Raw genomic sequence first — 14,921 nt, forward strand, 5'->3', positions numbered from 1 at the left:
TGAAATAAAATAAACTCCACCTCCATATAACATACCGAAGTGTAAAGGATGATTGGAAGAAATTTCAGATTCCAAAAAACTTCAAACTTTTAGTGAGATTGTATATCTCCTTTTACTAACTTAAAGTTATCACAACTAAAAGAAATTTCAGTGGTTTGAGCAGTTATTGAAACACTGCCTTCATCTGCTGGAGTGCCCTAGCTTTATCCTAAAGAATGGGGCATTGGTGATTGAATTTCCTCTTCTACTTTTCTCTAGGTATTTCCATTTCTCTTTTATATATGATGCACATCCATCAATATGCATTCATCATGCAGACCCTCTTTTATTCTTTTTCTAAATATATCGCTTCAGCTTGTGATAACTCAATAGCAAAGAAGATATAGCCTTATTATTTTTACACAGAAACAACAAACATCTTTCAGTGTGAGCATACTAGCAGTTGGTCAGCAGTGGTATTAAAAAAAAACATAGCTGTAGGTTATATTATGGTTATGAGATCACAATTGGGAATTGTTAATAGGGGCTACATTAAGCTGGCGATTTCTTTGTGATAATGTTATGTCATTCAGGAGTAAAACAAATTAACAGCACAAAATTACCAAAAGGACACATGAGAAAAATCTAGGAAAGAGAAAATGTTAAAAAATTACACTTCATAAGAGATGCAATTGTCCCATGAGGCAGTTGAAGGTCCCTGAAAATTTGTTGCTTAAAACGGTAAAAAAAATCATGAGAGATGTCATGGATTGTTATAAGAGCAGTTTTTCTTGCCTGATCAGTTGGTAAGCACTTATAACTTCATTAATGAACTAGCATGTGGTTGAAAATGGTATACAAACCAGAAATTAAGGATTGGGTTATTGGATGAAAGTTTAACTGAAGTAACTAGATAACTAAAGAAACTAGAGTAAGCCTCTACTATTACAGGTAACAAAAATTGTGTCAAGCTAGTGACAAGATGACTTGGGGTGATGTAGAATGCATATATCGACAGGTAACTATTGGGTAGTTGAGCAATTTTTTACATCTTCAGTGGTCTCATGGGAAAGCATATGAATTTTTTTTTCTGTTTCTTTTGTTTTCCTCATATGGCCCTTTAAAAGTTGAGTTGCTGGACTAAGTTATAAAATTAACATTCTTATACCACATGTGGGAGCATTATATCAGCAACTGAGTTATGTTTGTAAAGTGTTACTGCAACTTGCATTCTGATATACTTGTATACTGATAAATGAAAATAAATAACTAAAATTGAAAGTTAACTAATGCACAAGGTAATAATGAATACCAACACTCTCCATCAGAAGTACAAAGGCACAAATTCCTGCTGGGAAAAGTGCACCCTGCAAACTATATTAATGCAAAGATGAATGTCAACACCCTCTACAAGGAATAACAAAGTGAAAGTAAAGAAAGATAAAGGCATTACAATAATAGCTTCGCTGGGGGACATCTGCCATTATGAATTCCCAAAAAGCTGTCTATAAGTCTATCAAATATGCATTTCCCTCCTCACATAGGTAACTTATTCCAGTAATTAACAATACACTTGCTAAAAGAAAACTTCCTGCAATCTAGTCTAAATCTCTTTTCCCATAATTTGAATTCCCCCACCCTTCCAGTTCTGGAACCATTTATAACAGTGAAAAATTTTCCTTCATTCATTTAATTCCCATCTTAGAGTCCTATAGACTTAAATCAGATTCCCTCTTAGGTACCCAGTTCCAAATCTCTGTAGTTCACATATTTGAGTCTTATTTTCATATGGGTGCCTTTTAGCAGATCTCACCAAAAGGGTTGCCCATCTTTGAACCCTTTCAAGAAGATTGATACCTTATTTTATTTGTATTCTCCTTACTTGGAACAGTATTCCAAGTGTGCACTTACAGTTGCATGTAATTTGGTTTTACTAAAAAGAAACCAACTCAAATAACCAAATTATAATAATTTACAAAGGTTTGTTTAGATTTGTCAATTGGTTGGAGTTGACACCAAAATTTGAATTATGGTTTGCTCTATATGAAAAGGGGCATCTACCATATTTAATCATATTGTATTTTAGTGTTTGATTTTTTTCCTTCATGATCACTTATGAACATCCATTGACATTGGGCTGTGTGGCTGTCAGTGAGCAGAGGTGTGATCTTTTAGGAACTCACAGTTGCAGAAACAGTTTTCTCATTCAGAAAAAAGCAGTTGATTAGGCAAATTTTAAATTTAGAAATCATAAAATCTAAATGGTAATGCTTGATCTGACTTGAACAGCAAATTCAAGAATTTCAGTCCAAATATGACAAAAATTGTCCAAACAATAAGAAGTGAGATAGACACTGATGCTTTTTAATTGAAGTTTTCCATATAACTGCTCTTTTAATATTTAAGTTTATTAGAGACTAATGTGTAGAAGTTTTCTTATTTAGTTCCAGTACAGTATTTTGTCTTAATTTTAGTATATAATTCATGTATTAATACTTGATCAAAGTTATGATCTTGACAAAGAAAATGTTTTATTTATGCATTTGGCTACATATCAATTTGGAAAGCTAATGTATCTGTTGTATTATACTATAAGAAGTGATTTTGTATCTTGTGGTAATTGCAACTTATTTTTAGTTTTGTATTTTGTGTTATTTATTAGTGGATACAATAGATAAGTTGATTAAATGTCATTGGAGTTAGTTCTGTTTTGTAATAAAAAAAAAATGTCATTGGAGTTTGGCTAAATGATGCAAGGAAACAAAAAGCGGTTACCCAGTTCTGCTTTTAACTTTACCAAACTGTGTCTCATCTTGGAATGTAATTTATTCAAATGATCTGTACCACACTGCTGAAAGATAAACTTCATGAGATTCAGCCTTCTGTTATTCCTCTGATTTTATATTTGTGACCTTTGGCTTTTTTTTCCCTCCTACCAGTGAAAATACATATCATTCATTTTACTACTCCCTTTATGGTATTACATACCTCAGTCAGGTCACCTGTAATATGTATGGTTGCCAAACTTTGCATTTCTCAGATTCTATGCCATTCTTCATATAGACCAGTGCTTCCCAAACTATTGAGATCTATTGACCCCTTCAAAAAAAAAAAAAAAAAGCTTATGGACTCCTTCAAACATCAAAAAAGTTTGTGGATCCCTTTACACGTATGCACGCACACACACACACACACACACATATATATATATATATATATATATATGAGATAAGTAGATAGTGGTAAGAGTTTTTTAAAGTAAAATATACTAGCTTATCGGACAAACCATAAACCATGGCGGGAACCCAATGTGACCTGGAAAAAATCAATCTATGCCATAATGAAAATATATAAATATACTATTAAAATGTTAATTATGGCAAAAAGATACATTGAAAGGGACTTTTTCGAGGGCTAACCCTTTCAATGTGTCAACCATAATTAACGAGCTATCCGTTTCTGTAGTCATCGTCCAGCATAACTATTTCCAAAAATATATAGTAGGTTAGAGCCGAAAATTAAGAGTGGTAAAATTAGTTATTTAATCCCAAATTTAGCAGTAAGCTGGCAAGATGACTGTTAGCCCGACGGATAGCTAAAAATTAAAATTAAAATATAGAAAGAGCAATAATTATTGTTAGGCATATGTGCGTAGTGTATATTTAAAGCAGCAATGGTAGTTGAAGCAAAAATAACAGTATGAGCATTCGCTAAACAAGGTGAACGGCAAAAGGTATAAGAATAGATATAGTATATCAATCCCCCTCGAATACTCTAATAGTTCATGAGATATGAAGAAATAGGAATAAGAAAGTGAAAGTAAAACAGCAAAGAAAAAGTAAAATAATTAATATAGGATGCAACCTTATAGCAAGGTATCCTAGATAGAAAGTTTTAAGATAAAATTAAAATAATAATGCTTACCATAGTATGGCCAAGGTACTAGAAAAACAAATGCATAGTCACATCTAGCATATATAACTACCGATCGTAGCCCCCCCTAGGAAATATAATAACTAAGTTAAGTGATGAAATACGTATAACATCATGCAGCGCCCTCTGCTGTATTTAACTTCCGTATAATATAACACATAGAAAAGCTGTCAAATAAATATCTCTCTAGAAGATATAGTAGAGGTTTACAGAATAAATTCCTACTCATGGAGTAAATATAGGTACAGGTTTTTAATACAAGTAAGCTCAGATACGCACTAGATTCAGCTATAATAAACCGTTTGGACTTACAGTCTGTAATTATAAAAAAGCAGCTACTAACCTCGTCAATAGCGATGTTGAGGCGGTTTGCTATTGCCATTTACCGCAATATCAGACATTTGTGGACGCACACCATAAACATATTATCACAGGAGATTTGAGTATTATAGACTATCCAGAGCTACGTGAGATTTTATCTTTTGGATTTAAATTTCGACCTAATACCGATATTAATACCAACGCCATCATTAAACAACTACACTCAGATCTATTGAAGTTCAGCATAAAGTTATCCTACAAATATAACATACCCTTGGAAGCCTTCCACAAGTGGCTTATTCTCACCTTTCAAGCCATCAAGATACAGATAAAGACCATATGCAAGAAAATACCACCTACTAAGATTTTTAATATAGATGCAATTAAACAGAAGCTTAAACAGATACAAAATAAGTTTATAATTACCACCATTGATAAAGCCTCTAATAACTATAGCATTATTTGCAAAAAATTCTACACCACTGTTTTACTAAATGAACTTAACAATAGTAACACCTACAAAATAGTAACGGATAAACTAAGCACTATTACTAAGAAAATACGTGCATGGCATAAGAAATTAAAGCTTACTAACCATACAACTATATACCCATACATATACTGTATACCTAAGTTTCATAAAAATCCGACTGGTTTTAGATTTATAACTTCGTGTAGGGATAGCTACGCTAAGATACCGCATCGCAAACTTGTTAATTTACTTCAAATTATTTTTGATAACATAGGACATTCAAATATTATTCTTAATAATAGACCTGTTTTAAATTACATCAATAGCAACACAGGCACCAATAACATAGAACATATCAATACATTCGACTTTAATAACTTGTTTACTAGCATCCCGCATAACAGCCTATATACTGTGTTCAGCGATTATTATGATAAATACAAAAATATCTTACCCTGTGAGAAACAATACTGGGATGACCTCTTTAACCTTTGCATATTCAATAACTACATATATAACGGCAATAATATTTATAGGCAAAATACAGGTATACCGATGGGTGCTTGTAGCTCTTGCATTGTGGCAAATTTATACCTACACCACTTTGAATATAATTTTAAACAAAATATGGTTTTGTACAGATATATTGACGATTTAATAGTCTTTAATAAGCCTAACTTCCTGACAGAAGCAATCAAATATTATCCGCCTGAATTAACATTAGAACGCACCAACACTAATAATTCTATATCTGCTACCTTCCTGGACTTGGATATAAGGATAAACAACGATACGGTACACACCAAACTGTATGATAAACGCAATAATTTTCATTTTTATACTATTGACCTCACTAACTGGAACTCGAATATCTCAAATAGGATACATCGCAATACCCTAATTGCACAAACCATCAGAAGAATACACATATGTAACCAGACAGATTATATTATAGATGCACTCATTGGATTTAGAACCAAGCTTCTTAAAAATGACTTCCCACACCACATAATTACAAAATATATGTATAGGGCTATATTGATAGCAAACAACAAAGGGAAATATAGCCTTAACGCGCAGCGTATTATAGATAAAGTCCTAAACAGGCGTTAATATAACATAGCATTTGTAAAATTTTTCGTAGGTGTTGCTTTGAATTGGATAAATTTCGTTGGACTTGTAATTATGTAAATATTAGGCACTGCTCATGGAGTAAGTTACATATAGCTTACTTGTATTAAAAACCTGTACCTATATTTACTCCATGAGTAGGAATTTATTCTGTAAACCTCTACTATATCTTCTAGAGAGATATTTATTTGACGGCTTTTCTATGTGTTATATTATACGGAAGTTAAATACAGCATAGGGCGCTGCATGATGTTATACGTATTTCATCACTTAACTTAGTTATTATATTTCCTAGGGGGGGGCTACGATCGGTAGTTATATATGCTAGATGTGACTATGCATTTGTTTTTCTAGTACCTTGGCCATACTATGGTAAGCATTATTATTTTAATTTTATCTTAAAACTTTCTATCTAGGATACCTTGCTATAAGGTTGCATCCTATGTTAATTATTTTGCTTTTTCTTTGCTGTTTTACTTTCACTTTCTTATTCCTATTTCTTCATATCTCATGAACTATTAGAGTATTCGAGGGGGATTGAGATACTATATCTATTCTTATACCTTTTGCCGTTCACCTTGTTTAACGAATGCTCATACTGTTATTTTTGCTTCAACTACCATTGCTGCTTTAAATATACACTACGCACATATGCCTAACAATAATTATTGCTCTTTCTATATTTTAATTTTAATTTTTAGCTATCTGTCGGGCTAACAGTCATCTTGCCAGCTTACTGCTAAATTTGGGATTAAATAACTAATTTTACCACTCTTAATTTTCGGCTCTAACCTACTATATATTTTTGGAAATAGTTATGCTGGACGATGACTACAGAAACGGATAGCTCGTTAATTATGGTTGACACATTGAAAGGGTTAGCCCTCGAAAAAGTCCCTTTCAATGTATCTTTTTGCCATAATTAACATTTTAATAGTATATTTATATATTTTCATTATGGCATAGATTGATTTTTTCCAGGTCACATTGGGTTCCCGCCATGGTTTATGGTTTGTCCGATAAGCTAGTATATTTTACTTTAAAAAACTCTTACCACTATCTACTTATCTCATATATATATCTATACAGACCGATATAATGTTTAATCGTCCTAGATGGCATTAATTGGTTATGTGGCTAATTATTAATATTATTATTTTCGTTATTATAACATTTTATTTCTGCTTTTTATTGCTTGAAAATATATATATATATATATATATATAAGTAAATGGGAAAAGTGGAGAAAAGCTAACAAAAAAGGAAGTAGTAACAATGGAAAAAATCATTAAGTACCTGAAAAATAAAAGTAATATATTACAAGTATTACTTAATGCTATAGATACAATGAATTGAACTTCTTAATCATGGGTCAGCAGCCAAAAACAAAAGAAATATAGCAAGAAGTAAGGTCTCTGTTTCTGATATGAAATATACGTAGCACGGAGTTAAAATAGTGAAGCTAAGTTGAAAAGGTGCCGACCCTATGTATGAAACACTGGGTTTTCTGAAAAGAAAATTCAAAGTTTTATATTTAAAACAACTCAGCTTTATTCTCATTTTTACATTAATATACAGTATAATAATAATTTGGGTTGGCTATGAAATATACGTCAGCTTCTCACTTACTTATCATTAATTGCCGACCGGGCTAGCTGGGTAGGTAAAATGCCTGTCTGGCAACCCAAAGGTCACGAGTTCGATTTCCGCCTCGGGCTTGGATCAAAGTACTGCAAAAATTTTGGGAGGTGCATTATGGCCACAGAAGCATATGCGCCAACAACTACCAAAAAAAAAAAAATTACCATTAATTACCGCTACATTTGATTTGTCCTCCGCCCTGCGCACGTACTTTTTCAACTTATTTTCATTGTTATTGCTCTGTGCTACATATATTCCATATCAGAAACAGAGACCTAACTTCTTGCTATATTTCCTTTGTTTTTGGCTGTTGACCTTTGATGAAGAAGTTAAATTTATCAGATCTATAGCATTAAGTACTTGTAATATATTATTTTTATTTTTCAGGTACCTAATGATTTTTTCCATTGCTACTACTTCCTTTTTGTCAGCATTTCTTCACTTTCCCCAATTTACTTATCTACATTCCATCATGGTCATTGGGTATTTCTGCTATTTCTAGTAGTGCCCCTAGTCCATAAACAATCCTAATATATCTCTACATATCATTCTTTATTTTGCTTGAATTTATTCTAATTTTTACATTAATATACAGTATAATAATAACTTTATTTATGATCAATTTGGTATACATAGAACAAATAATTTGACCAGTTTGAGAGGGTATGTTTCGTGGAACCCCTGGAACTGGCCTATGGACCCCAGTTTGGGAAATGCTGATATAGACAATGGATTAATGCTCATCAAACTGGTCACTCTTCTTTGATCTTTTAAAATCATCAGAGGTGAATAAAGTCCTTCTACCCACTTACAAAGAACTATAAATCATTGACAGGATGGATGCTACATGGCTTCCTATCGCCTGTTTACATTGCATGGTAAATTTCGTGTCTGATTTTTATCATAACTCTAAGTATTTTTCATCTAGAAGTTCTTTCCCCTTAGTTTGTAAGTAATCTCTGGATTTCTGTTCCCGGGTGCAAAACTTTACATTCAAAAGCATTAAACTTTAATTGACATTTTTTGTTCCATATCTTTTGCAACTGATCCAAGTCATTCCTAAGCATTTTGGCCTGGTGTTGGTCACTAACCACCCTACCTGGCTTCAGATCACTAGCAAAGCTTCCTTTGTATTCCCTCATCAATGTCATTAAGGAAGATCAGAAACAGGAAGGGGCAACCCCAGTGAGACTCCACTTGCTGCACTAATCTATTGAGTAGAATGTTGATATACAACTACTATCTGTTTCTTGTCTTTGCCAACCTCTGATCCAACAAAGGGTCTTAACAGTAATCCCAATTTGCCCCGTCTGTAATAGCCTTTCATATGAAACTGTATTAAAAGCTTTACATGACGTCGATATAAAGAATGGAATTTTTTCTTTCATGAAACTGTTCTATCTGGTTATTTACTGTAACTTCATCATAGCAGTTAACTTAATTGTTCAATCAAGACTTTACTTTGTGAACTGGAGAGACATTAGTGCATCTACAGTCCAAGGAGTCTTTTTGTAGTCTAGTGATATCTATTAACATTCCTAATGGGGGTAATGCACTCGCAGTGTTTTTTAGCCTAAGAGAACGTATAGTGTCCATTCCCAGAGTCTTAGCTTCATTTATCTTCAGTAACTTAGCTAACAGACTTATTCAAGATCATTATCACTTATTTTACATCAGTCTTAGTGCTTTTCACTCTGTAGTTTGACCATTCTTTAAACTGTAAATATCGCTGCAACTTGAACTTGTCAACCACTTGTGCTGGCAGTCTTTGATTCCTCTACTTTAATCAATTAAGGTGCCTATCTGATTCACTCTCCTCTTTTCAGTATTCATGTAAAGGGCTTGACATCAAGAAATGGAAATCGCTGTGAAAACTAAGAAATTTGGCTTGGTGATTAGTATTTTACAGGTTGCTCAAGTTGAATTTCTAGTTATTTTTATAATCATTGTGGTCTACATCTTGAAAGAATTGGTATGACTTTCGAAAAAGGTGTAGTTTAATTGATTCTAAACTATGGTCAGCATTATTTTATGAAAAGAATGTTATTGGTTGAAGGAATGTGAAGAAGAATAATTAGCCAAATCAGTCATATTCAGCTTTTATTAGGATAGCACAAAAATTAAAATTACCTAGAGAGCATTTCATAATTACCTTCTGTTTCAACATCAGCACAAGTTTTATCCTTTTTTTAATTGATGAGAGGAAAAAATAAATATTCAAAGGTTGTTCATCTGTGAAAACACTTCTTATAAAGCTTTTTTTATTTTTATTTTGCCTGTATGATGATCAAGTTAGATGTTCATAACTTGGGGAGTGACCCAGCAATTTAACATATGTTTGTTCAGTTTGTGTTGTTTTAGTATGTTGATAATATATAATTATTGTTCTATATAATTATATCATTTATAATTAGTATTTAGTAAGTGGCATATGATGCAAGAAAGAAAGCTTATATGGCAGCAGCCAAAAAAACCCACCAACATCATTTGTCTGTCATCTTTAATAATCTATCTAATTCTTCCTGAAATTTATTCAAACTACCCACATCATTTGTCTGTCCCCTCTAATAATTGTCTGATCATTAAATTTATTTAAACTATGTACTTCTGTAATGCCAGATGGAAGTTTGCTCTGATAATCAGTTACTCTCTGGCTGAAAGCAAATTTTCACACATTTAAATATACCTTTTCCAAATTAAATATATCATTTGAAACATCATAAAAATACAATGATGCTATATTACTAAGCCACTCATTTTTATTATTTGTTTTGTTACAAATATGAAAAGGAAAGTTGGGATTTTACTGACACTACATCACCACTAAATATGACCAATAGAGGCACTGCTGTAACAGACATTTCAAAATGGCACCAACTACCAAACAGCAAACAAAATGTGTTTAATGGTATGCACAGTTTCAAGGTGTTATACACATGCACAGTGTGAATACAGATGAATGTACAGTGTTTGCGAAGCCACTTTATATTGAAATGAAAAGAGGTGGTGTAAAATTTTTGAGGAAACTGGCTCTTTTTTTTAAAATGCCTTAGTGGAAGATAGCATGTGAAGCCTGCATACAGCACATACAACAAGTTATCATGGCAAGTCTTTAAGGTGTTTGTCAAGATAAACAGGAACATCTTGTACCACCTGCCAACACAGTGCAATGTTATTTGAAAATGTATCCACTATTGCATGCAGTATGTGCAGGCTCTGCAACAGCGAGATCACTTATCTCATTTAGCCTTCACAACATTTGCATGTGAAAAGTTAGAGGCAAGCGAAAACTTTCTCAGCAGATGAATCTTTAGTGATGAGGCAATGTTTTGTGTGTCCTAGTCAACATGCAATAAAATCATTTGGGCCATAGATAATCCTTGTGCTACCTATGAATTGGAAAGAGCAAGTCCTAAAGTTAGTGTTTGGGCCTTTCTTCTTTGCTGAGCCCCTTACTTGGACATGCTTGAACTGTCTGTTGTTCCACAGTCACAAAATGATGATGAAATGAGCAATGGCATTTTCCAGCAGGACAGGGCACTTCCACACTGCTCTGTCGAAATGTGAAACTTCCTTAATAAAACATTTCATAAAAACTGGCATGGTCGTGGAGGACACATTGCTTGGCCTACAAATTCACCTGACCTTACCCCACCTGACATTTTAGTGTGAGGGTTGCATTAAGAACCTTTTATATACTCAACATTTGAGCGATGCTAATGATCCTGAAAAGGATTATCATTGCTGCATTCGAATCAGTCACACTGCAAATGCTTGGTAACACTTGGAAAACTGGCTTCCGGATATCACATATGCTGTAGAAACCAAGTAGGCCACGGTGAGATCCAATGAAAACTATAGAGTTTCAACTATCTTTGTTCAAAGTTTGAATAAAATATGTGAAGTAGTTTTCATTTTATTCTTTTTTACTTTTATGTTGTTTCGAATGGGTCATCCTGTATTTTTTGGTATCTGCTTATGTGTATCATCCAAGAAAGAGTAAGGATGCCATTAGTTTGCTCAGTACATTTAAATCTTTAAATGAACTAAGCAAACTAAATAATAATTAATTTAACATATGAATAAGTTAATCATGGAAAAAAAAATTAGCTTTTACTTTTCACAGCATTTAATTATAAAAGACAGGCTTATATTGCAACATGAGGTTGATTGATATTGATTGCTTTAGCCAATTCGCATTACATGAATGATGTTGATTGATATTGATTGCTTTAGCAAATTCGCATTACATGAATTAAATGCCAACAAGCAAGGTAAACACCGACATTTTTACTTGATTCTTTGATTGAGGTTTGCTGTATAATGGTTTGTGTAGAAAACTTTTTTTTTTTAAGTGTCCCCCCCCCCAAAACTGTTAACTAGGGTTTGGCAGTAGGAGCTTGAACAAATTTGTCAAGACCTATTCATGTCCAAGTGAAGCTTGTCCCTATTCTTAGCTTTCTGTGTTACTAGGGATTCCTTAAATTCAGCTTTTGCTTGTCTCTACATCATCTATGGTTTTGTTATATGTACACTTATATGTTCGTAATGTTCTATAAATGTCCCATAGTTTTTTGCTTTTTCCCAACAGAACTCCTAACCTCTCTTATGTCATCCATTTTGGTATCTTTTTTGTACAGAATTTCTACACTGGAATGAATGCATTTGTGTGTCATCCAGTAGTGAAATGAAATGAAAAATCCCTTGAATATTTCACATAATGAATTTTTATCCAACAGCATAAAGCAGTATGTCCAGTTAGAACCAAGAAATATTTCAACCTGCTATACCCTCTTTCTTGAAATTGAAGCCTTCACCTATTCTTTTGACTACAGAAATTTCTCCATTGGTCAAAGGCTACAATAGCAACATTTTGTTGTTGTTATGATTTATATAGCACATTTATGTCTAATGTTATGTCTTGTGCTATGCATTATGTCAATGTGTATTGGCTGTGAAAAAGTATGTGTTCATAGGCCAAATTGCATGTTGTTGCAAGCTAAAAAACCCCAAATAACTCATGGAGGACCCTACTTCCTTTGCCTGTGATTAGCTAATTACAGCTCTAATCATGAAAGTCTTTGAATTTTTCCACTGTCGTGCATTTGAATCCAGATGATCTTTTCATATGGGTGACAAGTAGCAAAACCACTATTTTCCACTACTCATTCTTACATTGTTAAGTTTTTGATATCCTTTGCAAAGAACAAGGAGCACTAAAATCCTCAGTGAGGAGATCAGTCCCCCTTGTTCTTTCTCTGACATATTGAAATAAATGTATACCAGTATGAGAGTAAACAAATGTTCAAGTGACATCCATATTTTCAACTACGTAATTGGGACATATAAAAGTTGTGGCTGGAAGGGTAGCAGCGGCAGTTGTGGGTTTAATCAATTCCATGTGTGGCATGGGTTGTGTGCAATTTTGTTAAGAAACTTAGAATAGCTGTTTTGGCTCTACTTATGACAGGCCACTTACTGTAGCAACCTTTTACACCTATTGAGACAATTGTCAAGATCTACTACACATTTCAGACAAATCAAGTTTTACAGTAATTCTTATAAGGTATAATACTGCTATTAGTTGATAAATTCATTTAATAAATTACTTCAATTTCTTTAATTTTAAATATATGGATATAACTTACAGATTATTTTACATATTTGTCCATTTTACTTATTGGAATGTGGCTAATACTCCTTTGCAGTTGTTACTGACTAGCACTACCTTTAATTAAAATAAATTTAGCAGGCTTTGAAATTGGCATGAGTATATTATTTATTTATTTATTATATCATCCTTATGGAAGGTCTTTCACCTTTGTAATGAAAAAATTGCTTTTAGGATAAAATGAGGCATACTAACTTAGAAGAGGGTGGAGGTTCCTCAACAAGTCTAACAAGTAATATGTCAGAAGACAGTGGAGGAAATGAGATACAACCCAATAACAAAAAGCAGCTAATGCACAGCTATAGTATGAGCGATGCTACACTTGGAGAATATACATTTACTGTACAAGTAGGAAGAGATGCCATAAAAGTCTCCGGGCATAAAGTAGACCTTATAAGGGTGAGTAGTGCTATTTAGATTGAGGGATGTCAATTACATCTTTTACTGTTATAGAAATTAAATATAAGGGAAGGTTGAGAAATGCCGTTCACTACAGTTTATCCATTATTTTATTTAACTATTGCTAGTAACAATGGTTTACTTGATTTGGATAACTTAGTTGCCAGCTTGGTAATCAACTGTAAAGAGAAAGAGGTCCCCAGTGAACTATGTTACAAAGTTATTTTCAAATATTGAAATAATTTTGTTATCATCTAAAGAACATGTTCTTATTCATTTCATTCATGTTCATTTTAACTTTTATACTTTGTGAAAGTGTGAATTTAATCTCTAAATTAGTGTGATTACTTTTGTCATTATTTAGCACAAGAAAGCATTTTTTGTGGAGGTAAAGGATGAAGAGAAGAATTTTTTTTTTTTTTAATGAAACCCCCAAGCACAAGAGGTATTAGAATCTATAGTACTTAGTACTGTGTGTGAATTGAAGGTTGAGAAGATGGTGCAGATTTGCAATTTGTACAGAGTGAGCAACTGTTTAGAAGAAAAGTAACACCAAGAGCAAAAGAGAGAACCCAGTTTTTTAGATGCAGAGGAAGCAACGTTTGTGATCTGCTTATGCCAAGAGAGATTAGAAGTCAGGGTAATTTCAAATAGAGATATGTGATCTCATCTAGAAATCTGTGTCATCAAACTTAAGCATAGGAGTAGAAGAAACCTTTTTGTTTCTCACTGGAGAATTATTGGGATATCAGCATTTAGGGAATTGGTAATGGATATTCAAGAAGTTGAATCTGTGCAGGGCAGGGTTTCTCAAACTGGAAGGTGAAATGCAATGTGCCACCATCATCAAAACTATGGTTAGGATTTCTGATTAATGGAAAATTATTAATACACAAGAGGAGAAAGAACTGAACTTTGGAAATAATTAGAATAACTGAGTGAAGAAATTAGAAGACAGCTGTCTACCATCACCTGCAGTTAGCAGTCAGAAAATTGGATATCCAATTACAAAAAGCAGTTGACAAACCATAAGATGGAAGGTTAAGAGACCTTTATGCAAAACATGATCAAAAGCCCTGAAATAATGTGAAGAGCAGCTGCTTGAGTTTCATAGATGGGTAACATAAGCCAGTATATCACCAGTATGGATTCCATCAGATTGACACTGATGGAATCCATACTGGCGATTGTTGATCAGATGGAAGGTTTCTAGTTAGTTTAAGAGTTGACGGTTAATTGATTTCTCCATTACTTTAGAAAAAAAGAGTAGAAGTAAGTACATTGGGACAATAATGGAATGGAAGTTATTTGTCATATTTTTTGGAACTGGCGGGATATGAGCAAATTTCCAAGCAGAAGGAAAACACCAGTGGA

General features: G+C 33.2%; 1 protein-coding gene across 4 annotated transcripts in view; it reads left to right on the top strand.

Moving 5' to 3' along the window:
• mxt (Eukaryotic translation initiation factor mextil) overlaps positions 1–14,921 on the top strand; it is a 322,652-nt gene that overhangs the window by 162,394 nt on the left and 145,337 nt on the right. For all 4 annotated transcript variants that reach the window (XM_090377627.1, XM_090377628.1, XM_090377626.1 and 1 more), the window contains one exon: positions 13,323–13,547. In XM_090377627.1, the coding sequence (XP_090233753.1) occupies positions 13,323–13,547 (225 nt within the window). The remainder of the gene's footprint in view (positions 1–13,322; positions 13,548–14,921) is intronic.

This window comes from Mastigoproctus giganteus, chromosome 7 (assembly GCF_048544385.1).
Source record: "Mastigoproctus giganteus isolate SK-2022 chromosome 7, ASM4854438v1, whole genome shotgun sequence".
Taxonomy (NCBI): Eukaryota; Metazoa; Arthropoda; class Arachnida; order Uropygi; family Thelyphonidae; genus Mastigoproctus; species Mastigoproctus giganteus.